Source organism: Periplaneta americana, chromosome 5 (assembly GCF_040183065.1).
Source record: "Periplaneta americana isolate PAMFEO1 chromosome 5, P.americana_PAMFEO1_priV1, whole genome shotgun sequence".
NCBI lineage: Eukaryota > Metazoa > Arthropoda > Insecta > Blattodea > Blattidae > Periplaneta > Periplaneta americana.
In genome coordinates this window covers 78,900,983-78,928,631 of record NC_091121.1, presented here as the reverse complement: position 1 = coordinate 78,928,631, position 27,649 = coordinate 78,900,983, and the positions used below count along the sequence as shown (strand labels likewise).

Sequence of the window (27,649 nt, the reverse complement as noted above, 5' to 3'; positions counted from 1 at the left end):
GTAAAAAAACATCTTTACAATAGGGGTACCTGTAAAATTAGAACTAACTTTTCCAACAGTAAAACGACAATGAATCAATACATATAATTGTTATGAAGGCAATAAATACCATATATACGCGAATCCTTCGTGCATATTTTTTCCGGAATTTAGTGAAGAAAAACTGGAAAGCAAACATTATTTGAATTAAAGTTGGTACCGCTTCACATCAAACACTGGATCCCATTATACTACAGCACTGTCCTGCCTCACACCTTGGTCTGTGTGGTGTACAGTTGGGCAACACTATTTTTTTTTTTCAGAAGTCAATTCAATTATACATTACAAATCGATTCTAATGATACTTCCCAGTCTGTGATTCCAACTATTCTTTTGAATCGTCAACAAACGACTTGCAGGACTCTTCCCTTTGCAAACCTCGGCTAGAACAAAACCGTTCTACATCTCTTGCATAGATGACATGAGAGGTAAGACATTGGATTGTCTCTTTCTGATTGGCTGGAACCATTCATCATGACTTCCATTAGTCTACAAAATTATTCAAGACAGTATTTCCTAATTTGCTATTGTAGGTAGAGTCCCAGATGTTTCTACAACAGCATGTGAAGATTATGACGCGTTTCTTTTTATAATTTGCACTTTAGCCAGTAACAGTCCCTCTATGTGTCATAAACCTGCAAAACAAGATCTTAACTTTACTATAATTTTGAAAGACGTTATGCCACGAACATATGCTGCCTAACTACTAGGGTAACCCCATTTTCCCCTATTAACCTCTCAATCTCATTTAATAATCATGACCCTATTAACAAATGTACGACACTGAAAGCCAGCACTGTTAACATATCCTCCAGTCAAAGTAGAGGCTTCAGATCTGACTTGAGACTTGAACTAGAGACTGACTAAAAGAAACAAAAAGCAGAAAAATCCCCTACATTCAGCCAAATCTGAACTTGCAAACCTGTGATCTCATGTCTGGTATGGTAATCACTCAACCACCAAAGGCAATAATTGGTAAGATGGATTCTTCGTGCTCGTCTTTTAACCAGTTATTACATGATTCTACATCAGAGAACAGAAAGGCTAACTGTTTAAAATTCTGAACTAAGACAAATCTATTGTACTGAGCATCACAAAACAGTGTAAATGAAATAGACAAAACAAGAATATTACTATAGTAAACCAGAGGCAATTCCGCATTGTTTTCAGGATATTTTTTAATGTTTCAAAATCTTGGCAGGAAAAATCCATCACTTGCTAACAACATAATTTCAACCAAAAGTAGCTACTAGTGAATGTGTTACGCACATTGATGAAATTGCAGACTATCTTCAAACTTCATCAGGCCCCATTTGAGCTACATCTGCATCATCATCCTCGTCTTCCTTCCTGCTATCCTCACTAGCATTAGGATCAGCATCACTTCTGTTCTTCTTGGACAAATTTTGACTTAGACACTGAGCAGCCTTCAGCAACTGCAAATAAGAGATGATTAAAAATAGTTAAAACAAATTTGAATTCGAATACATACATACACACAGTAGTTCAGTCAACTGCCCGACGACAGGTCTGAACCTCACAATTGATACCAACATGACACCACTCATGAGGCCCTACAAGCACAAAAATTGTACATAATTATTCGTTCTTGTTACTTATATCAATTATGTTAAGTACTATAGAAAATATGCTACATTTCGAAGTACGGTACATTGCAATATCTGTAATGTCCTACAAGTGCTATGACGTTAATATTAAGCTTTTTGCTTAAGATTAATTTACTTCAGGGGTGTCAAAACGCCTGCATTGCATGCTCTAAAGAATCCGCACAACATTTTCTTAAGAGCAATGATTGTACTTTATCTTACTGAAAAATGATCCTTATTGGATTTGTATTGCTTGTAGTATGAGCACGTAATACAGGCATTTTGACGTCCCTGATTTACTTGAAACATTTAAAATTATAAATAAAATGTTCAGGGGACCACAACCTGTAACATAAAATACCAAAATGTACATAATTTATAACTGTACATTTTTACGAATTCATTTATTCATAGCATTCTGCCAAGGGCAGATCTTTCACTGCAAACCCAGCATTCTCCAGTCTTTCCTATTTTCTGTCTTTTAGTCTTAATGTGAATAGTAGTTTCAAATACGTAACAATGGACTCAATAAAAGATTACAAACTACAACCATAGTATAGGTATTCATAAATAAGGAAATTGTGTGTTAATACAATAGGGCTATGGACCACTTCTGTGGTATAGGGGTCAGCATGCTGGTCTCTTATGCAGAGGGCCCGGGTTTGATTCCCAGTCGGGTTGAATTTCCTGGTTGAGGTTTTTCAGGGTTTTTCCCCAACCGTAAGGCAAATGCCAGGAAATTCAGGCCACAACATCCCTGAAAATCTCCGGCCTCATTTATCACTGAAATCATATTCATAACAAATCAGTTCGCCATCTAGTTCACAACAATAGAACCAGTCTCAACATCAGTACACAGGCCTTCGGATTTCAACCAAATATTAACTCGTGATGTGACCAAAGATGTTAAAGTGAGTATAAATAACAGCAAGGAAAAAAAAAAAATGAGCTATGACAACATGTTAGCTGAGCATCACTAGTGCGACTGGTGACAAATAACTATAACTACATATCACCACATCTATTAATTTGGAAAAATAAATAAACACATCACAAAATATGTAATATTAAATATAAAGATGCACATTATTACATGTCAGACATATTAAACTTAAATAAATTCAAACAAAGGAACAATATGGGAAGCAAAGAATTTTACTTGAGAACAGGCAATAATTTCAAGTGCCACTTAACCTGTAATGAAATGAACTGCAGGCCCTATTATTACAAGTTTAATGACTCCAAAATGTTTCAGTTTATTTTAAAAAATTATACATCAACAGAATATAAATATGATTATTATAGAATAGATTCAATTCAACAATCATCAACAAAAAATAGGTAAACACCCATACCATGTTATTACTGATAATACTAATAAAAATTGCAATTCACACTTTTTAACAACACCTGAGAGCTTTGGAACTTTAGACAAGCAAAAGTTTAGGATTTTTAAGAACTCATAAAAGTCTCGTATTGGGAAATGTAAATATAGTACAGGGTGCAGTGATAGAAAATACTTTGTTTCCATTGTTAGGCATAAGAAATTAGAATAATACAGACATCCAAGAATACCGTCAGTACAGCAGTTTAGTTCTCTTTATAAGCGTTGATTTATACAAGCTGTAACAAATGTCATATCGCGTGTGTAGAATCTTTGGGTATATCAGTAGCCCATTGAGTACTGTTGAGATTCTGTTTCTATTGTCGTGTGTTATAGATTGCTTGTGTTCAACTGTTCATGTAGCTAACTTTGGATTTTGTTTTAATATGTATGATATCGGTGACTAAGGCAATTATAAATCATAGTAAGTATATTTCCAATCCGATATTTGGCTTAGTGACTGAGGAAAACCATGAAAAACAGCCTAGTCAGATTGGTCGGCTATGGAGTTCGAACCTGGAACCTCCCAAATGCGTGTCTCAAACATTATCGTCTGAGTCACCTTGCTTGGTTATAGCAGTTTTAACCCCTTACCAAATGGGACAGTCTTGCACACACCGGTTTAATATTCAAATAACTTAAGTAGTTCTTTCTTTCTCAACTGATGTCACATATGGTTAAATCCAATTCTTGACAGTGTGTCACATCTGTTCCAGTATGCAGTTTGAAATATTATATGCTTATATTATAAATTATACTTACTTACTGGCTTTTAAGGAACCCGGAGGTTCATTGCCGCCCTCACATAAGCCTGCCATTGGTCCCTATCCTGAGCAAGATTAATCCAGTCTCTACCATCATATCCCACCTCACTCAAATCCATTTTAACATTATCTTCCCACCTACGTCTCGGCCTCCCCAAAGGTCTTTTTCCCTCCGGCCTCTCAACTAACACTCTATATGCATTTCTGGATTCGCCCATATGTGCTACATGTTCTGCCCATCTCAAACGTCTGGATTTTATGTTCCAACCCCTAAGCTGGAGGACCACCCCTTATCGGCTGTCCACGACTGCTTATTCAATATATTCGCAGCTACTCTCCATATCTGGAGGCCGTCTCCTCTATCCACAACCTGAGGACGTGCCATGCTGTGGTGACAGGGACCCACAATACATAGATATTATAAATGATATGAATATAAAACTGGTGTATGCCATATCTGTCCCAGAATGCGGTAAGGGGTTAATTAATAAGTTCTTATTGAAATTCATAAACTGACTCTTCTCGAAGTGCTCCATGCATGGACAGCAATTTGTACTAAAATATTTTGTATTTTATTTTAGCAAGTTCTCTCACCGAATCTTTATAACCCATTTTTTTAAATCTGAAATCATTACGGCAGAATTTAACTTGGCAATTAAAAGAAATAAAAAGACAAAAACCCGAAACTTAACCATGTTCCATGTTACAAACATTTTTTTTTTAATATAAAACGAAAAAAAATGCAATTCAGGGTTTAGTCCTTTGTTTTGCTGCAATTTAAAGCCTGGATAATACAGTTCCTTATAACATATAAACAGCTGTGTTTCCCAGTAGTGTCACTTGCCCTTGGATCTCCAGCTATGTGCATGCATGTCTGTCTGGCAGAAAACGTGGCGAAGTTCCCTTATTTATGAATACCTATACTGTGCTATAACTACGTAATTTTGCCAAAGATAATAACCTTACCTCTTGATCAAGCTCTGCTCCACTCTCTACAAGTTCTTGGAAACGTCGCAACTGTACTGCTGCTTTTTCTGTTTCACCTATTGAATTTAAGAGGACTCCAAAATTAAGTGCCACTGATGCATCAGTTGGATCCAGTTTTGCTGCTTGTTCATATGCATGACGTGCATTATCAGGATCTCCGAGGCTTTTCAACACCACTAATGAAAGAACAGAACAGAACATCAGATTTTACAGCATTGTGTAAATTATAAAAAAAGAACATTCTGAATATTTTCTTCTTCCTGATAGTCCAACTTCCTTTATTGCAATCTAGGACAATACAAAGCAATAAATTACAAAAAAAAAATATATATATATTCATAGCACATCATTCCTATTTCACGTGGTTTCTTAATCTGAACATGAGGCATTCCACATCAAATCGAACAGACTTTTTGATGTTTCGAAACAGTTCGAAAATTGTGTGTGTGTTTAATGGGTTTTATTTCAGCAAAAAAATTTGTGTAATATAAATCAAAATTGAAAAAATGAAAAATGGGAGTGCACTGATAGACATAAACGCTTATAACTTTGGTTCTGTGTATTGCACAGAATTCATCTTAGGCTCAATTGAAAGTTTAAGAATTGTAGTTTTATTTCACATCACTAATATCGTTTTTTGGAATAATTTATTGTAAATACAACACTAATACATTTCTGAAGTTGAAATGTTCGCTAGAATTAAGATAGATAAAGAAATAAATACTGCAATCAATTTATTCTCTGTTTAATTTTCTCAATGTCTGTGTAATTTGAAGACGGAACTGCAGAAACTGAATTGTAAAGAAATATTTTAGAAAGTGTGTACTCTGCATGTACTCGTAGGCAGCATACCTCCACTCAGCCATAAGGATCTGATGGAGATATATTTGACCGTCATAAAAGAATTCATCAATGTTGTTGAGTAAACACTTCCTAGCAGAAAATTACACTAATCCTCATTCCAGAGGTACATAAAGACTCCGCATATCAACGAACATACTGTGCAGTAACAAAGGTATGGAAATGATATGGCAACATAAACAGTTAAACACCCTTACAATGACATACTTTGTATATTTTCCATTCTATAATGAATTCTGGGGCAACTCATCTAAAGCTAAACATATTTTTACAATTTTTCTTTTACAAAAGAGAGCCTTAAGAATAATGAGAGTTGCGCAAAAACGTCATCCTGAAAAAGGATTTTCCAAAATTCAGAAATATCCACCTAACCTTGTAAGTAAATTCTTTTCCTGGTGTTTTATATTAAATATCAAGATACTTTTAGTACTAATCAGAACATTTATAATTACAATGCAAGAAACAAATCAGTTCTCTATCTACCCTCTGTTAGTCTCAGTTGTTCACTATTTAAGTATTCATCAGTTTTCAACGCACTGTCTAATTATCTTAAAGTTTTGAAGGGCGACGAGGTGAAGTTTAGAAAACTTCTTCATATTCATACCTTCTACTCAACTGAGAAATTGTTTGTGCTTATAAACTGAATTAACATGCTACATATCACCATATTTTTAGTACTAATTTGTTACTTGTTCCACATCTCAAAGCTACAATACTAATATAAGACCCATGAATTACAATAAATTAAATGAAAACGGCAAATAAACACAAATACAGCTATGCATTCCGCGTTTGCCTTTCAAATAAACTCCACAAACATAGTATATATAAGACTGTTTCAGTCACTGCTATTGTATTAGTCTTATTTATGTTCTTGTTGTTTTCTAATGCCAGACGGTTGGTAATAAAGTCATTTGACCTCTTGCACTCTAATATTTTTCAAAGATATTATCATGACCAGCCAATGAAGCACAGATTTTGAGGTGTTCCGAATCCATTTCTTGGTTTGAGTTGCACAATGGGCAGTTAGGGGACTGATATATTCCAATTCTATGCAGGTGTTTAGCCAAACAATCATGGCGGCCTGTTGCCAATCTAAATGCAGCTACAGACGATTTTCGTGGTAAATCGGGAATTAACTGTGGATTTTGATGCAGAGAGTTCCATTTTTTCCCTTGGGATTGTGTTATCAAATTTTGTATGTTGAAGTCTAAGTATGTAGATTTAATAAATCTCTTCACAGAGTAATACGTAGATTTAGTAACAGGTCTGTAAGTAGCAGTGCTGCCCTTCTTTGCTAAAGCATCCGCATTCTCGTTTCCCAGGATTCCACAATGGGATGGTATCCATTGGAATACAATTCTTTTATTGAGTGATATTAATTGAGAGAGCATTTTAGTTATTTCTGCTGTTTTTGATGAAGATGTGTGTTTAGAGACGATTGATAGAATAGCTGCTTTGGAGTCTGACAATATAACTGCATTCCTAAATTTATTGATGTGGCATAGAAGATTCCTGAGACATTCACTTATTGCAATGATTTCACCATCAAAACTTGTTGTTCCATATCCAAGTGATCTATAAAGTGAGAAGAGACAGCACGTAACACCTGCACCGGCACCTTGTTCTCTGGAGATCAAGGATCCGTCGGTGTATAAATGAAGTCAGTTTTGTGGAGGGTACCTAATATTAATTGTCTCTAAAGACAATTGTTTCAGTATTTCAGTGTTTACTTCTGATTTCAGTATTTCTTCTGTTAAATTTAGATTATATTCTATATTTAATAGAGTTAAAGGGTTTGGTTTAATTTGTAAGTTTTCTTTTAAATTCGGGATATTGATTATCTGTTTTAATTCTTGAACAATGGATATGAAACTTTGAGTTTTCAATCTACAGAGGAGACTGTATGAATGCCAATTGTTTCCTGGTAAATTGATAAGTTTTTCATATTGAATCAATGCTTTTTCTTCTATTCTCATTTTGATACTGTTAATATTAGTGAGGAATCTCATAGAATCTATTGGAGTTGTTTTGATTCCACCAGTAATGAGTCTGAGAGCTTGGTTTTGAACATATTCTATGTCGTTTATGAAAGGTGAAGTAATCAAAATTTCTCTGCAGTATGTCAGCACTGGCTGTAAACATTTTGTATGTAGTGTTCAAAGTATTCCTAGAGCATCCCCATTTCTTTCCTGCTAGTCTTTTTAGAAGGGAGAATCTTTTACGAGCTTTTTCAGAAATTTATTTCAAATGGTTGCTCCATGTTAACTTACTATCGAAAATAACTCCAAGATATTTGGATTCATAAGTCCTAGGAAGGTGTTGGCCATTGTATTGGATATTGAATTCTCTTTCTTTTTTACAGAGTGAAAATATTTGGTAGTTACTTTTGCTTAAATTGAGTGTCATCAAATTTGATGTATTCCATTCATGTAGTTGATTTAGAGCTTTAAGAGCAGAATTTTGAATTTTGTCTCTATGTCTGTAAGATCCGGAAGTCCACAAAACTATATCATCTGCAAATAGTGCTGTTTTCATGTTTGATTCCTCTAATAGGGAGGGTAAGTCATTTATATAAATATTGAATAAAGTTGTGCTGAGGACAGCGCCCTGAGGTAGACCTCGATATGTTTGTCTGTAACTAGAAAGTGAATTATTGAATTTAGTGGCAATGAATCGTTGACTAAGGAATTCTGATATCCATCTGAACATATTGCTGGAGATACCTAATTTCTGGAGTTTTAGTAATAATTTATTTCTCCAAACAGAGTCATATGCTAACTGAAAGTCAATAAATATTGCCAAGGTATCTTCTTTCTTGTTAAAACTGTCTTTTATTTCTTGGCCGAGGCGTATGATTTGTTCACTGGTAGAGTGTAGTTGTCGAAAGCTGGCTTGTCTTGGTGATAGAAGATTTTGGGATTCTAAATACCAAGTTAATCTGTTGGAGATCATGGACTCCATGGTTTTTGCTATCATGCTTAATAGTGCTATTGGTCGATAACTATTAACATCATGAGCAGGTTTCCCTTTTTTGTGAATTGGTACAATGATTGCTTTTTTCCAAGCTGCAGGAATTGAGGTGTTCCATGATAAATTGAAAATGGATAAAAGTACAGACTTGGCTTTTTCCCCCAGATGTTTAAAAAATTCGGAATGAATGTTGTTGGGGCCAGGAGATTTCTTGGTTTTTAAATTTTGTATAGCTAGAGTTAATTCTTTGGAAGTAAAATTTTGATGAAATATTTCAGGTTTTGTACTAGTAATATTGTTTTTATTATTTTAATGTAATTCTCTTTTGATAAATTTGTCAGTTTTTTTGATACTGGGATGTAATCTGTGAGAGTTTGAGTAGTGTTTATTAAATGCGTTTGCTATATCTCTACTATCTGTTAGTGTTTTGTTATTATGAATAATAGGTTGGCTAGTATTTTCCTGTGTATTGGAAATATTCTTCAGAAAGTTATATGTTTTAGCGCTATCGGTTCTGTAATTAATATTTTCAATAAACTTATTGAAACTGTTCTTTTTTGCTGTTATGATTGCTTTTTTAAGAATTGCAGTCTTCTTCCTCCAATCTTGAGTATCTTCTGGTGTTTTGCTATGTTCTGCTTTGGTTCTTGCTTTATCTCTATCTTGTTTCAATAAATTCAGGTTTTCTGTCCAGAATGGGGTGTATTTTTTTGGTTTGCCTCGTGGAATGTGCTTTTTTGTAATTTTAAGAAGAGATTCACAGAAATATTTGTTCAATCTATCTGGGTTTGCGTTTTCCATTAGTGGTGTGTTGAGCTTGAGGTATTCGTCGAGTTCTGTTGTAAATAGTTTCCAATTCGCTTTCTTATTTATTAATTATGGTATATAATATAAAAACATGGATTATTTCACAACACATATAACGAAATACTTAAATTTGTTACTGCTAGCTAAAAAGGAACAACTTTCCAAACAATATTGTTGTCACACAAAATAATTTTTTAGTCTTCAGTGATGGAATCACATAAAATTTCTGTCTTCTGGGTTACCCCCACAACAGAAATGATTATGATTTCTCTTTCATTTATTTATCAGTAAGGTGTTATACATGGAACTGTATGAAATCTAGTTGTCACTTGTATGGGTTTCAAAGTTGTTTGTCAGCAATACCAAAAGCAACAATGACTGGAATCATATGTTCAATAAGAAATAAAACATTGAACAAAATTAGAAATGGAGCCTGACTCCTCAAGAAGTTCCACAATTTCGGAGAAGTGCTGTATGTTCTGCTCCATTTGCAGAACTTTTCTCAAAGAACTGTTAGTTTTCCCCATGTCTAGTTTAAATCTTTCTTCAGTACATGAATATAAGTTGCATACATTTTACTAAATGAATCCATTTTTAAGTGAGATTTTAGTAATTATGTATAATTACTAAGCTTGTAAAAATTGTTACGACATCCAACTATTAAATTATAATGGTTTATTTAAAGATAAACCATTTGATGAAATCATTCTTTTCCAATTAACTTATTGTCACTTAAGGTGCAAATGCTCCTATCCCACAAAATAAAAATTTTACAGAAGAATGAAAAACTGTTTCGTAACTATTAAGTGTGGGCTTAAGTAGTATTGAAATTTTTACTTGTCTTAATATGTTGTTGTTGTTATCTAATGCCGGGCTTTGGCAACGAAGCCATTAGCGTTCTTGCTCTCCAATATTTCTCTGTGGTGGATCCATCACGTAGAACTTCACAGGTTTGTAGATGATCTTCAGTCATTTCTTCTTCTTTGTTGCATAGAGGGCAATTTGGATTTGTGTAAATTCCTATTTTATTCAAGTGTTTGGCCAAATAATCGTGTTCTGTAAGCAGTCTGAATTTTGCTACTGCAGATTTACGTGGGATTTCTGGAATAATTTCTGTTTTTTTTAATTAAAATGCTCCATTTTTTTATCTTTGGCTTTGGTACATAGTGCTTGGTTTTGCTTGATTTTATATTTATTTTTAATTAGTCTTTTGATGGATGTAAAAGGTAGGCTTGTATTTGTATTCTGAATTAAATTGGATCCTTTTTTGGCAAGAAAGTCAGCAGTTTCATTTCCAGCAATTCCGCAATGTGCAGGTATCCATTGCAATTGAATTATTTTCTGTAGTTTTTGAAGTTGTTGGATCATTTTGTGACATTCTTCAATTTGGATTGACATCATTTTATATGAATTTATTGCATATAATGCTGCTTTAGAATCAGAGAGAATGACAGGAACTTGTCTCAATGCACATCACTCAGATGAATTCAATGGTATTAAAAACTCAATTTCGAAAATTTGGAAGCTTACGAGTATTTGCACCTTAAGTAATGATAAGTTCTGTTCACCATCATCCACAATACTTACAGGCAAGCAACATGAAGGTCCTTGCAGAATTAGGCTGAAGATTAATAGCCGCAGACAGATAATGGAAAGAAGAAGCAAACTGTTTTGTGGTGAGGTGAATCAATCCTAGATTATACAGGGTTTTCCAGTCAAATGGAGCCAGATAGTTCGCTCTTTTAAGGCAACTGATAGCCTGAAAATAAGATGCAACAAATACATTTTTAAGGACCACGTCACATATACAGCAATCATATACAAAAACATTAAATATTACATACAAAGTAAGGCTGAAGGCTTTTGATTAATACCGTAAAATTCCAACATAACATCTTTCAAGAATGCGAATGCTAAGGTCAATGTAACAAAATAATGTCAGATATTAACTATATACTGTAATTCCAATAACTATATTAAATATGGAGGAATAAATTAGGCTGATAAAACAGAGACATCATAACTATAGGAATTAATGAATTATGAAGCCATTTCTCAAACAAAAGCATACCAGAATATGTTTGAGAAATATCTTACCATGGACATTGAACAAAACACATGAGAAAGAATAGCAGCTTCTGAAATGCAATTTATGAGCAAGAACAGCGGGATATACTAAATGGGGTCTAAAAAGGCATACTAATATTATATAACTTGAAACCAAGTCAGTTCTGGAATACATACCAGAATCGTCAATGAACAAAGAACAAATGCTAAAGAACATCATGAAAGAAAAGGATATAGACATTTTTACTGTGAACGAAGCAAATGTAATTACTGAAAACTATAAGTAATACAATATACCAGACTACACTACTCATGTTACAATATTTCACAATACAATGTTTTTACGTACTAATACTATTGTAACAAAAAAAAAAAAACTTACAGCAACATACTTCTTCTTCTCAAAAAAGCACATCCCAATATTGTTCCAGAGAGCAGTTGATTCAGGTAGAAACTGTGCAGCTATTTTGTACTTTGAGAGGGCAACATCAAAATCTTGATGATTCTGAAAATTAATCAAAATAAAATCAATTATCACTTCAACTGCAAATTAATTTAAAATTTCTCTAGCCATTACAACTCCTTATACCTTGACCAAAACTACTTCCGACTTGACAGTTTACAGAGAAGGGGAAGCAGTGTTGTCATGTTTCCCATCTTTCGTGTAAGCGAGCGCGCTGCCAATAGAGTGCAGTAATGAACGGCTGACACAACATATACATTTCTAACCAATTTGTTGAACACTAGGCATTAAAATTTGTGTGCATTATTACTTTTATTAGTCTATTATTATTATTATTATTATTATTATTATTATTATTATTATTATTATTATTACTACTACTACTACTATTATTATTATTATTACTACTACTATGCAATACCATTAGAAAAGCGTCGAAAGGACTGTAGACTGTAAAAACAGGTTCAAATTTAATACGAAGCCTCTACTTTTATGAGTGTCGGTATTAATGTAATATTGTTACAAAGGCGTTGAAAAAATTGTAAACTGTAAAAATATTTATGATTAAAAATATGTACGGACTTTTTCTTTTCCAATATCGATTATAGTGCTCTTATTCATTTTAACACAAGGAGCAGTTCTCATTACGACTTGCGCCAAATGTAAAAGAGGCCCGCCATTATCTCTTTTCCTCTCAAAATACTCTCTTGCATAACGCACCATCTCTCACGCTCGACTTTTTAACGTGGCATCTTGTACAATATTCTTTGTTCTCTGTCTGCCTGTCCTTACTTCTGATACTGCACAAGTCACCTGTTTAGAAACTCTCGCAGAAACTAGAAAACACACACTGGCTACACACTCCACAATGACAACGAAGATAATACGTATAATAAAATTGAAACAGAATAATTATCGATACCGGTACACTAAACCAATAATACAACTAAATAATATTTTTAATTCACAAAAACCACTCACTAACCAGCCAACTCAAAGTCATTCCGGGCACTGTATTCACCACTAGGCCGTGGCATTCCACGTGCAAATTGAAAACATAGACACGGCAACACCATCCCGTTACCATGGTTACGCCTCTCTCGTGATTGGCTGATTTGAATGGTTGCCATGGTAACATGCAAAAGGCGCCAATTGTCAGGTCGGAAGTTGTTTTGGACAGACCATAGTCAGGGCACACACTGAGATGGTGTGGCTATGGCAGTGTGCATGTAGTGTGTGACAGTGGTGTGACTTTCACATGGCACAGAGCCAATTGATGTGGTGTCTCTGCCATCAGCAAACCATACATAAATGTAAGGACATGATACTTAACAAACATCGACACTGACATATCATAAGAAAAAAGTTCTTATTCTTGTAAACATAATCACGACACAAGAAATAATAATTCAACATTAGTACAACCTAAATGTTTCACATCTGCTGGTCTAAAGCATAGCATTAATTTTAGCCCCCGGTTGTATAATTCTTTAGCTAAATTACACCCAGAACTTCTAACATGTAACCCACTAACACATAACAAGAAAATTAGAAACGTGTTAATTTCTTCAATTTGATTATAGTACATTATGCAACGAGCCTATAATGATAGTAATTAAGAAGCGAGTATGGATGTTTATGAAACGAGTGCGAGTTTCATAATTTTCATACGAGCTTCTTAATTACCATTATAGGCGAGTTTCATGCGACTTTTTATGCTCGACCATATTTCTAACTTGAAATTATACAGATGTATACATTTTATTTGTATCTAACAAGATCGGAAGTGACCTTGTTCTAGGTCGTGAATTGTGAGATGTGCACAGACACGAAAGTATTGATTTTTTCCGAGGAACAATAATGTCATTGACATTGATGTAATCCCGTTAAACTTGATATAACCTTGATTATTGAATTCGACATTGAAAAATGAGATGACAAATTGAATTTATTTGAATATTATTTACAATTAACACTAATTATTATAGTAACAGAACATAACCTTCTGCGACAGTATTGGATTTCCAGCCTCCGTGACTTTTCGCTAATTCTCTTTCGATTGCATATCCGAGAATAACACTAACCTGCGAATTTCAACTTTATGTTTGTTGCCTAAACTAAGTAATGTGATTTTATATAATGTCGATGTGCTGAATCCGAAATTTCAATCCGTTTGCTTCTATCACGTTAGGTTTGTTTGCAAAATCACTTTAAATTTATTTTATAATTACGCGAATTTCATAACAAACATTTTCATTTCACTTTTTTATTTCAAATTCAAAAACAATATTTAAAAGACACAACTTGCTGAAATGATGTGTATGGTTGTTCATACATGTCACTAGAGTGTTTTTGCTTTGTTTTGTTTTGTTTACTTCACTATTGGATGTATAAATTAGCACTATATATCACAAAAAATTACACCACTTGCTTCTTAGTTGAGAAAGTCTTCCTGTTCCTCTTTCTTTTATGTTTCTCTTCAGGTATTTCATGCTTTAACATCCAACAATAATCACCAAGTATACTGATGTTCCTGCGTCCCTGGTACCTTCTTTCGAACTCCTGCAGATCCCTGTGAAATCGTTCATCTTACTCTTAGCTGAAAAATCCTAGATTTTCGGCAAAATAATCTAGCTGGGAAAACAGAAAATTTTGATACTCATGTTACAACCAAATTCCTTGTATGCTTCAAGCATATTAGCCACAGTGTTTCGGTAATTAGGATCCTTGTTGCCAAGAAATTTTAAAACAACTTCACAAAACAACATCCATGCTGATTTCTCCTTTTCATCCATACTGTTTTTAAATGCTACACCAGACATGTTTTCTTATGTCAGGACCATTAAATATTTATCTTCTTTCAATCTGCTTCAGATAGTAGTGGAAATTTCTCACATATGTACTTAAAACAGCCTCCTTCCTTATTTAAAGCTTTTACAAGCTGTTTCATTAAGCCAAGCTTGATATGGAGAGATGGCAGCACAACTTTAGAAGAACTCACATGGCTTTGGCGCACAACATTCTTACAACCGACTTTCAAATTTTGTCCAGGTGGCCAGTCTTTCATAGTCCAGTGATTAACTCGTGCCCTACTATCTCACAGGTAAAGAATGCTTGGAAATTTGGTAAAACCAGATTGTTGACCCAGCAACATAGTAAGAACTTTGAAATCATCACAAACTTGAGAGTTGTGTTCCTATAGTCTAATCGCAATAACAGCAGTTGCAAATTTGTGTATAATTTTTTGAGGATCACTGAATAGGCAACGGGCACTGAACCAAAAATGTTTCCGTTATGAAGGAGGAAATCCTTTAAACTTCGCTTGGAAGCATTAATGAACAGTCTCCATTCACTTAGGTCATAGTTTTGAAGTCCAAGTTTTAGCATAAATTCTTTCACATTACTGCAATATACAAGATTATCATCTTCGGAGAAAAAGTATTTAAAACCTATTTCACGTTGTCAGTACCAATAGAATGATGTTTCTTTAAGATTTTCTGGTCGTGCAGGGATTGGTACATTAGACACAGGTAAAATGACTGACCGAACAACTGAATACACGATTTGATTTTTATGTTTAGAATCGTACCCCTTCACACCACACGAACAGAAGTAGCAGTCATTACTATGGTTCGACTGCTCTCTCCAAACCATAAGTACTCCAAAAGATAACAACGGTCTTCTCCAATTGATCAAATGACGGAAGTTCTCTGGTGCATACTCTACTCAGTGTCCAAGCTTTACTTTGGTCTCCAAGTTTGATTCCAAACTAGGCATGGTATGACTTTTTCACAAAATCTGTAATATTACACCTCTGCTTAGGGAATGTGTATATCCTACATAAGTTATATAACAAAAGTGGTCTGGATTATTTAGACATCCTCGATGCAACATGGTAAATACTTTCTTACAAAATTCTACTCCACAATAAAGCGTCAAACTGATTTCGTTTCGTTTCCAGATGAAACGCAGACTAATGAAATGTGAGAGAAACTAGACGAGTTGAGTTCAGTCTCTCACCAAGGAGTGGCTGACATTTCTATCTTTCACAAATAAAAATAACGACAAGGCTGCACGTTATTTCGCCCTAACTTCCTTATGTGCTTGCACCCTCTATCTGCTAAGAAACATCCAGTGTCCTTGGTTTTCAATATAAACACCTTAAAATATGTTGAATACATTTGGTTTTCATATCCTAACATACTAAACCTACATATGTTATAGTATTACATTTTAAATAATTACGCTATAAATTGTCGTAATTTATTATAAGAAAATTAAAATAACAAAAAAATGGTACATGATAGGAACTTTTTGGGTTTGAATTTGATTTCAGCATGCTAGAAATACCCTAAAAACATTACAACTTTGGAGGCAGGAATTTCATTGCAGACTAGTGTAATTGATACTTGCGGTTTTATAACGGTACAAAGCTGACTTGTCATTGGCTGAACACCTGTAAGCTGAGTTGTCATTGGCTGAAAACACCTGTACTTTAATGAGGTGTTCTTTAATGACATGCATTAAAGGACTGCTACCAGGTGTATAATTACTACATTTCGGCATGGTCGAGCATAAAATAAATTTATAGCCTATGTGTATGAATTATAATCAGCCTATATTATATTTGTATTCTATAATTTTGGAATATATATTTTTTTCATAAATTGTCCTACTTTATTCACGTACGATATTATTCTTCTGTATGTTAATATTATATTATATAATTTCATTGCAGCTGTAATTTTAATTTTAGTTCCTATTTTATTTTATTTTCTATATTCCTCTTATGCAACATTTTGATGAGCTGATTTTAACCATTTTCTTGAAGGACACCATGTTTTTAAGAGTTACTGTGCACCAGAGAAGAGGACATAGAGACGGAGCACCTGGCTAATTGTGAAACTCTTAGGACATTTGTGGACCTTCCATCAAAATATTGGGAAGCAAGAAGGATGATTTCATTGTTAAATCCAGAGCATTAGATACACACACACACATACACACACATACACACACACACACACACACACACATATTCTTCTTATATTAATATATCATATTATATAATTTCACTGTAGCTGTAAATTTAGTTTTAGTTCCTACTTTATTTTATTTTGTATATTCTCTTACAGACCTACCAATAATATATCTGAACTGCGACCGAACACGAGCGCTCCTCATTCGGTCCTCAAATTTTGTTAATATTACTGTATCCTCTCTTTTTATATTGATTGTATTATTTTATTCCTATTGTTGTAATTATATTCTGTATTCTGTATATTTAAATTTAAATAATCAATTACTAAATAGCAAGGTTTCTATAGTACCTGCATCATAGAGCCAGCTGCTAGCAGAGCCTTGCTACACATGCCATCATGTGCAAGAGCAGAACCAAGTTTCTCAAAAGCTCGCTGATGCTGTCCAGTTTTCATATACAAAAGGCCCAGCGATGTTGCCAGTTCGCAGCTGTCTGGATACCATCTAATAAATTAAATAACATAGGCTACAATGAGTACAAATTCCAAATATGAGGGTGCATCATGAGGTAGATATACTGATACACAGTAACAGAGCATTGGTAAGCATTACTTATCAATGGTCACCATGCTTGTACAAGTTTGTTACATAAAAACAACTTTTCTGTCAGAATTCTGTGTTAATTGAAATTGTTATGGTATTTGACCTTAGTCACTAGTTTTGGCTTGATACCCACCATCTTCAGATTTTTAGTAAGGTCCTGTGCTTGTTTCTGGTCAATTAACACAGGAAAGTTGTTTATATTGTATAACAAATTCACCAAACCATTAATGATGTAAGGTTAAAAGTGTGTAATCATTTTATATAATTATATACAAACACTTAAAGTTATAATTTAATTTTTATTCACATTTCCCATTGTATTTACCTACTTCAAAATATTGCATAAAAATGTAGTACAAAATTATATTACATAGTTGCAAAGGATGATGTCCCGAAATTCACATACAATGAATCTTCACAGCTTGACCTTCACACATTTTTCGCATCATATAGCTATATTCTATAAGCAGTTTGTAACCGTATTCAATGTTAGTGTAAGCAGACTGCAAAAATTGTATCAATCTGAATATGACCAATCACTTGTTTCATATGAATTGCATATACATAATTGAGCAGCCAATGCCAGTATATCTTGTTTGACATGAAATGGAACACATGATCGAATATGAACACTCAACTCAGTTTTGAAGGCAACAATTTTACTCAAAATGGTATGCATCTCTTAAACCAGTAAATACGATACTTCAAGCAAGAATTGCAGAGCAGTTGGTAAAGCTCTGATAACTGCTTAGTCACTTACTTATTGGCTTTTAAGGAACCCGGAGGTTCATTGCCACCCTCACGTAAGCCCGCCATCGGTCCCTATCCTGAGCAAGATTAATCCAGTCTCTATAATCATATCCCACCTCCCTCAAATCCATTTTAATATTATCTTCCCATCTACGTCTCGGCCTCCCCAAAGGTATTTTTCCCTCTGGCCTCCCAACTAACCTCTATATCATTTCTGGATTAGCCCATACGTGCTATATGCCCTGTCCATCTCAAACATCTGGATTTAATGTGCCTAATTACAATGATTGCAGTTCTGTGTTGTGTAGCTTTCTCCATTCTCCTGTAACTTCATCCCTCTTAGCCCCAAATATTTTCCTAAGCACCTTATTCTCAAACACCCTTAACCTATGTTCCTCTCTCAAAGTGACAGTCCAAGTTTCACAACCATAAAGAACAACTGGTAATATAAATGTTTTATACATTCTAACTTTCAGATTTTTACTGTTTAGTCACACGACTAAAAATTCACAATATAATTTCCATATTTCTTCTGCTTTATGGCATTTTTCTGGATTTACTGTTTACTGTGTCTTTTAATTTTGTATACTTACTCCAATGCTGCATTATAAATTCCAATGGCTCCTTCTACATCATCCTCAAGAAGATGAATCTTGGCCAATTCCATGTATGAGGTCTCTTGATGACTTAGTTGAATAGCCGTCAGTAAGTATTCTTTTGCCTTGGTAAGCTCACCAATGTGCAGTAAGCATGTACCTACAAAGAGTACAGAAATAAATCGATTTATAACAATCAAAACGCAAAAATACCTCTAATGAAAACTGTATGTATTTTCTAACAATCTTCAAAGAACTCATAATGTAAAAGAGGTCGTAAATATGTACTATGTTGAAAAAAAAACATGGGACGTAGAGATTTTAAATTAAACAAGAGGCAAAGGGAAAAATAAAAATTATTATATCCTCTCTCGCTAAGTTTAGTGCCTCTTTCTGATTCTTGGTGTAACATCGCTAACTAGATAACTGAAAAATGTAAATTCCTTTCTTTACATTAAACTTTTATAAGAATTTCCTCTTCTTTTTTTTCTGCACAAGGATTGGGATACTGAAGCTCTTTTCCAAAGAAAACATTATTATTTCCAGCTAATCCAAGTCACGTTTTCCAGCCAACATAAAAAGCCAATTTTAATTATCAGGGATATTGGAAACAATTATTTTCATGAAAATCTCAAAACTGACTTTTTGTATCATCAGAATACAGTCCTCTTTTTTTTTTTCTTTTTTTTTTCATAATATGAGAAAGTACGAACTACTTAAGTCGAAAAATAAAGAGAAACCTATATTTCAACAATAATCATAGAAAAAAAATCTTTACAAAGATGAAAGCACTTTCAAGATGGCAAATTATTGTTTCACACTCCCCAAAATCATAAGAAGTTTCTATTTTAGATGATATAGAGGCCATAATTGGCTTGTAAAAAATCTGTACTAACTTTCCACCTACAAATCACCTCACTACACCTTTCACAGTAACTAAAACACCATTTTAAGACCCACTGACCCATTAGAAGGATGAAGCCAATATCAACATTAAGATGGTTGACAGCAAATGGAGAAAATTTCACTATAAGAATTTTTATACATACACAAATTTCATTATTTAAAAAAGTAATGTAAAACATATTATGTAACATTTCAAAGAAAATTTATCATAACTTCATACCCAAATTATGGTAAATATCCCAGTCTGGTTTGCTGGACACATTCTCTGCCTCAAGATATGCTTCGATGGCTAATGCATGTCGTCCAAGCAGGTATCTGCAAATGAAATCATATTATACACGTTATTAATGGAGAACACAACCCTACAGTCCTTATATCTGTCAATGTGACATCTCTCACATTATCAGAAGCTACATAAGGATAAAACAATGGATTTCATCAAGACACGGAAGATGAACAGGCTGATTCAGGACTGGTAAACCAACAGATCACATTCTTTGTTGTCTTTTTTTTTTTTCATATATTTAATACTAGTGCAAATTCGGAGTGTAAAAAGATAATTCAATCACTGAAATTCTGTTAATATCTTGGATGCAATATAAATTATTCTGTCCAAACTTTCATTTAAAAACGCAAATTTCAAGATAAGAATTTCAAGCTTAAGGGGTTAGGTACAGCTTACAGCAGTAAAATTTGGAAATATTAAACATTTTTTTCCTCCATTATTGTATCTTGTACAATAATTAAAATTGGTTGTGTAAAACCATATGAAAAAATATTGTTTACGATTTAGAAAAAAAATTTTTTTTTTTCAAAATTCAAAATGTGCAGTGATGAAGCGTTTCCCTCATAACTCTAAAACTTGTAAACTTTTCATGTTCTCTCTCTTTTACTTTATTGCTGAAACTCATGTTTACAAAATCATGCTCTTTTAACTATATTCCTTAATAAATATATTTTTTTTTTATTTTGTGTTAGAAGAAAATACTGATATTTGACCATTTTGTAAAATGAATTTATTTTTCATCAAACAATCTATCAAAGATAGAGAAGTGATCTTGCATCATATTGTAGATATGGCATGCATTAATACATAAATATTTTTTTAGATCATAAAAATATTTTTTTATACAGCAGGACAGTGTTTTATACATACTAATTTTCGTTATTGTACAAGATACAGTAATGGAGGAAAAAAATGTTAAATATTTTTAAAATGTTATTGCTGTAAGCTGTACCTAACCCCTTAATGGTTTTCTGTTATATTTCGAAACTAGTTATAAGTTTCGTCTTCAGAGCAATATTGCTAAAGATACTGACAATTTGCTTGTTCTGTTTAATTAGTTAAGCATAATATATTCAATGAGTAAATATACATTCCTGCTCTCAAATGATGGTATCCTAAAGAGAGAATGAGAAATAGTTCTGAAACTTCCAAAAAATTATTTTAATAATAATTTCAATAAATCTTTTCTAGTCCCTGCAGTCTGTATGCTGGTGATTATTCTTTCAGAGATAGTGCCATGAAACATGCAACTGTGCGATTACAAAATTACTGATATTTGTGAAACTCACAGAGAACGAGCTACTTGCTTGATGTTGTTAATATTCTGTGGATTCAAAGTATGACAATTCTGAAAGTACTCCAGTGATTCCTGAATCTTCCCCTCATGTCTCAAGATAAGGCCCTGAAAGGAATAGTAATAAAGGCCTAGAAATCTGTTTCCTTCGATCTTTAACACAGCAATAGATAAATCAGATGACATTTTTCCAACAAGAGATCCAGAGTGAAATCAACAAATTCTGTTATAAAGAGTCTTTGCAGCAGATTATCATCAGATAATTTGGATCTCATGCATCGCTACTGCCTTATCATTCTCACCTCACTGACGTCAAATATTTATTGGTTTGCAATGCACTACGATACAGTCAACTAAGATATTTCTAGAATTTGTTAGTTCAACAGTGCTGAAATCCATTTTTGAAGTGCAAGCACTGGCTAAATAAAAGAGTAACATAGATAAATGAGAAATGGAGAGTATAAAGTAGAAGAAGGGACGTAAAACAGGGGAGAGATATAAGGAAGAAAAGTGGCAAGGTCACATGTATGTTGAAGCCAAGCAGATTAAAATGTAAGTAGAAATGTAAACAAAGGGAGTGTTGGCACCAGAGTGCTGCATTGGAGTTAAATCGCTCGCTTGAACTCGGTCAAGTGTCGCACCCTCGAGTGAGATATGATCAGTCGTGATATGCTCATAATAAATAAAAGCACAGTACAAGGTCATCTCACTGACATGTCTTATCTTGTCTGGAAGGCGACAGATAAGATACACGTATGTTTTGCTCACACGGTAAAAATAAGGCTTTATTTTCTGCGTTTATGACAAACGTTTAATGGAACAGTCAATGGAACGTACCAAAACAGGAACATGAAGTTATAAATAAAATAGTATGAAAAACTTCGATATACAGTTATTATTGCTAATTAATAATTATTCAATATTTGATTTACCACATATATAATATGATAGATCCATACATAGTGTTCCGCCTATATACTGCGACAATGTAGAAACGTTTTACAAAACATTATTGATATAGCAGTAGATTAATAACAATATTAGCACAGAGATAACATCACAGAAAATATAATAAAACGAATAATCATGCTGCACAATTGTTACAGACGCAAAGATTGATACACTAATTATTAGAGATTATTATTATTATTATTATTATATTATTATTATTACCAGAAAACTTGATACAGTTCTTGCATTATCGTGATTGTGTTCTCCGTTTATAATAATTACATTTACATCCAATAACATCTATCAGATGTGGCAAAAACAAAATCACTCCTGTGTGGAAAAAAAAACATTTACCTACGACATTTATATTACATTTTAAAGCAAGTTTTGTAGTTGTACTATGGAGAGGTTAGTTAAACACTGCAAAGTTTTGAAATGATAAACATCTATGATGTTACTACACAGTTCATCACTGTAACAAGAATGAATGTCTAACGCTTGGCTTATACCGTTCGAGGATTTATCGCTCGTGACAATTTTACCCATCATGCATGTGCGCTACATATCGGATTATGCTATGAACTACTTGGCGCTTGAGTGAAAATGTCCGATGCAGACCTCTGGTTGGCACTGTATACAAGAATGTAAAGGGCCATCAAGACCAATGCAAGGTGTTGAGAAATAAATATCATATATATCTTATTTCACCACACTCACACCTTCCACTTAACTGATGAATAATTATTTATCCTTGTAAATTGAATTAATCTGCTTACTATGAATATTTCTGCATAACTTTTGGCTTATTCCACATCTCAAAAGCTACAATGCTGATGTAAAATTTACGGTACACAATAAATGAAATGAATGAAAAATGAAGTCTTTGTTGAACAAAATGGTATAATACATGCAGATAATAAGTAACATTCAAAATCCTAGTGATTTGGAAGAATTACATTTCTTTTGTCACAGATTACAAAACTGGGTTGAATGAAGATTGAGAGACTTCTCTTCCTGCACCTTCAGCCTTCTTACATGTCGTACCAACATAACTTACAAGACATTACGAATGTTTCACGCTAGTTTGCATCACGAACGTTTCGTGCTAGGTTGCAATGTTCCTGCGGGATGTTTGAGTGAGTATTTTAAAATATATATTCATAGCTATCGAAATGGCTGCCGTAGGTAGTTGTCTCAATCTTCCTAAGCTGAGCACTGTTAACACTGAAAATGAAGCACAACTGTGGTGCCGAGAGAAAGATCTGCTTCCCGCAAATACGCAGTCTCCAATTTGTGGAGAATTGCTGTATCCTCAATTTCGCAGGAGAATCAAATACAGTTTATTTATTTGTTAAAAAAATAAATGCGCCGGGCATGAAGTTTATGGAACGTTTAAGTTGTCTGCTGCAAATAACACATTTTTCAGTTGTTCGAGATTGTCGACCAAGAGAGTTCTTCTTATAATGTACGATTTTGCAATTAAGTTTTTTCTTACTACCAAACAATAAGGAAGTGAGATGAGACGAATGTAGCAGATCTAGCAGAGTTAACGATCGCGGATTGTGTGTAGAGGTAAGAAAATGGAGTGTTATGACAGGTTAGGTTAGGTTAGTTTAGACTTTTATTATGCCTTACGTAATTATGTGTTAGGTTAGGTTAGGTTAGTTTAGGATTTTAGTGACAAATTTGTTTTGTTGAAACTTTCAGATAGGTAGAAGAAGATATTAAAAATAAATTGCACTCTCTCTACATCCAATACAGCAAAGAGTGATCGAAAATAAATATATAACTAATTAAATATATAAAAAATTAACGAATCTAGTGGTAGCTGATGTTTGCAAAAAGTCTTTATAAAATTATTCATCCTCTGTCAACAATTCAGCTCCAAATGGAAAAACCCGAATGTCTACTCAACAACTTCTGATTCTGATGTGACATCGAAAATTATTCTTCCTGATAGAAAAAAAAACCGATTGCACCATGCCGCATCACATCACACCATCACACGGCGCATTGCTCTGTAGCCTCTCATTTAATATTAATATACTGCATTGCAACAAGTGTGACCAGGCCATCAATGTTTTCAATCATCTTACAGTGCATAATCTTGTTAAAAATTAGATAGACTGAAAGTGTACAAGACAAAAGCATAGGTGCACACACAATGCGACATAATGTTTTCACCCAGGAAACTCTATATGATGTAATACTTTATGCAAAAGTGTTTAAATATAGATACGTATTTTATATTTATTTTTAATGTCATGATATTGGTGGTAACAATGAATCACTAAGGGCCGTATTCATAGACATTCTTAGTGCAGGCTTCCGGTAGATGATCAGTGAACTAACGTTTTTTGTATTCATAAACCAATGTTAGCGATAGGATATGATATGAATCCTGTACAAGTAATCACTCGATAGCCGGGGCTAGTTTAGCACACTTGTAGCGCAGGCTAGCGAAATGTCTATGAATAGCACCCTAAGGGATTCTTTCGCAACTACTTATCTTGTGAAGTACATGACAAAAGCCGGCAGCACAGCTGCAGACAGTGAGAATGTCACTTGGTAGTACAGAAATAAAACAGGCACACTGTATAATTAAGAAATTACTATTCAAGAAGAGTTCCAAAATTACTTCAAGCTAATAAAGAAGATAGAGATAATTATTTAGTCACAATACAAACCTGCACATAATTCGCATATTCACAGGTCCCATTGCTCTTTTCCAATTCTTCTTGAAGTAAAATTTTACAAATGCCGAACTCCTTCCTTGAATAGTGGACATGAATCAGCCAATTGCGGTTTTCCAAAAGAGGCAGCTCAGGAGCTGAATGACAAAATGAAAACCATTACTCAAACACTGTAACAGATATATTCATGACATACAAAACACGAATAGGCTTGTTATTGTCATCATCACTGTTCATCAATGTTTAACTGATTAGTCCACAATCATTGACTAACATCACTGCTACTAACAGACTTCGGTTTTCAATACCATTAAATTCAAGTGACGTCAAAATGCTCTAAGTCAATCATCTTCACTGGATTATATACCTGTATTTGTCTTCAGGGTGACCAATACTTAGACGATCTCGAGCAACCCATCAAGCACTCAATCAAAGAAGAAAGGTTGTGCAACAGCAAAGTCTTTCGTAATTTCAAGCAAGAAAATATCCAGCCACTTCAGAGCTCGTCATTCACCTCAAAAACGTTTACAGTTGCCCTTTTTTGCTGCCCGCCTTCCTTTGGTAACGCCACTGTAAACATTTCTCTTTTTCTTCTTGTATCGATAAATTCCTAGGAGACGGGCATCTGGTGGTAACGCAATTGTAGAGGGAGAAAAAAAAAAAGAAGTATGTGGACGGAGACATTCTCATATAGGCTAATAAATCTCCCCTTGAATCATTCAATGTTCCATAACCCCCAATCTACGCAGCATCGTATATACACGTCAATAGATTAGAGTAACATTGACGTGAAAAAAAAACCCTCATTATATTCAGAATAAGCCGCAGTAGACTTACAGTCTAATAACATAGCACAAAAGCTGAAAATACCGATGTTAGACATACTACTTCGTCAAAAACCAAAGCTGTACATCGGTGACATTTTTGTGCATACCTAAGCAAAACGACCAATCATTTTTATTGTCCTCTACTACAAACTATGGACCCAAAAGCACACAGTTTCAACCATTAATACTACACTGCACAAGTTCTTACCTTTCCTCGTTCGCACCATACTTCTAGACAACTGTGCAGACTGCGGTACGCCATTCGCCATTGACGCATGCACTTCTATAGAATTCATCCTGAAGATATACTTAGAACCACTAAAACATGAGAATATTCGTTTCACATCTCAAATTATATACCCAAATTCCATTTACCTAAGTTCCACCAAACACAAAACATAATTACTTCCAATGCATTGTAAAATGCTTTTACCTCTATAAATTTCGTACTACAGTACCCACAACCGTTACCTACGCTTTAGTCAAAATTACGCCGCTCCAGTGTCGCCAACATGTTAGACTAAAAATCCTTAAAATACCTTTCTTTCACAGATTCCAATAAAAAAAACCCTCATTTCAAAATAATATAATTTCAGGTTGAAGCCCTAATAACGAATCGAGCCCCTACAGCCGAGGCTGCGCAGAAGTTTAGAGTAGGGACAAATTGAAGCTTGTGTCCGCCGCCATGCTTTGGGAGACGCACCGGCTAGCAGACGGCTGCACTGTACAATGCTGAATGTTTAATATATTTGTTTGGTGTCTCCCTAGATCATATATATATGATCTAGGGTGTCTCTTATAAATCAATCTGAATGGATAAATGAAAAAAACTTATTAACATTTAAAGCGACCACGTTAAAGATAATCAAGCTTAGTTACCGTTAGTTTGACATCAAACGAAAGAAAACTGTAACAATTTGATACCGTAACTAAGGATGTCGTATAGTTATTTGACAACATATAGAGTGAACAGAAATACAAATGCATATTGTAGTAATAGTTCAGATGAAAAGAAAATTATTAGTATTAACTATTATTAACAAAACACTGCCTGTGTAAGACGTTACACTAGGCCTATATTGTAAACACGTTTGGTTTGATGTGGACGAGAAATGAATAATTATTATTTATTCGCTTCCATATCACATAATATAGGCCTACACCTGTAAAATAGAAACGTGTACCTAATGTTTTAGCTAGAAATATAAGCAGGCCTAAGCAATAGCTTATTAACACAGCTCAGTGGCGTATACTGGTTAAAGGGTTTGGGCTACCACTGACCCTATTATTACACAAAATATATTTTTAAATCCCTATAATAAAATTCCTTACATATTTATGTGAATTCCAGACGTCTTGATTGGGACGAAAATACGTTGATGACTTCCTCCTTGAAATTACAGTTGAGCCACTTGCAAAGTTTCTGTAGAAATGCCTTTTCAATGGATATTAGTGCCACGCCGGATAAACGTTCTTGTGTATGAGTTGATCTACAGTAGGATTTTATTCTCTTCAACGCAGAAAATGTTCTTTCTACCAATGCTGACGTAGCTGGTATTGTCACAATTAATGTTGCCAATTTAAGGACTTCAGGAATAACTTGGTTCAGCTGGTTTTCATATATGGCAGATAATATTTCATGGATAGGTTTGTTCGAAAAATCAAAGACTTCTGCTGAATATATTACACTTAATTCATTTTTCCGCTATACTGGAGAATTAGCACGGTCACTTTGAACCGTGCCGTTACGTTTAGCACCAAATTTAAGTAAATACACAATGTCACCAACATAAGAACATGACGTTGGTGTG

General features: G+C 34.0%; 1 protein-coding gene across 2 annotated transcripts; it reads right to left on the bottom strand.

Moving 5' to 3' along the window:
• Nucleotides 1-26,478, bottom strand: BBS4 (Bardet-Biedl syndrome 4). 2 transcript variants are annotated; one of them, XM_069826051.1, is made up of 12 exons: nt 26,272-26,478; nt 26,047-26,156; nt 25,006-25,148; nt 21,363-21,475; nt 20,008-20,102; nt 18,879-19,041; nt 17,283-17,436; nt 11,872-11,994; nt 11,010-11,181; nt 4,761-4,957; nt 1,309-1,475; nt 1-674 (listed from the first exon to the last, which is right to left on the bottom strand). In XM_069826051.1, the coding sequence occupies exons 2-11, from the start codon at nt 26,132-26,134 to the stop codon at nt 1,332-1,334; spliced, it is 1,392 nt and encodes a 463-aa protein (XP_069682152.1). In that variant the 5' UTR covers nt 26,135-26,156; nt 26,272-26,478; the 3' UTR covers nt 1-674; nt 1,309-1,331. The 2 variants fall into 2 exon arrangements, with proteins under 2 accessions (XP_069682152.1, XP_069682153.1); XM_069826052.1 differs by lacking the exon at nt 21,363-21,475 and having other exon boundaries at nt 1-1,475; nt 26,272-26,474.
• Between the last annotated feature and the right edge of the window lie 1,171 nt (nt 26,479-27,649).

What these genes read in the sequence shown, in the direction of transcription:
- BBS4 (XM_069826051.1), bottom strand. Translation starts at nt 26,134, where the DNA reads ATGAATTCTATAGAAGTGCATGCGTCAATGGCGAATGGCGTACCGCAG. An exon ending in AATATGCGAATTATGTGCAG is followed by an intron (nt 21,476 to 25,005) that starts GTTTGTATTGTG and finishes TATTCCTTTCAG; the next exon opens with GGCCTTATCTTGAGACATGA. An exon ending in AAGCAAGTAGCTCGTTCTCT is followed by an intron (nt 20,103 to 21,362) that starts GTGAGTTTCACA and finishes TTTCATTTGCAG; the next exon opens with ATACCTGCTTGGACGACATG.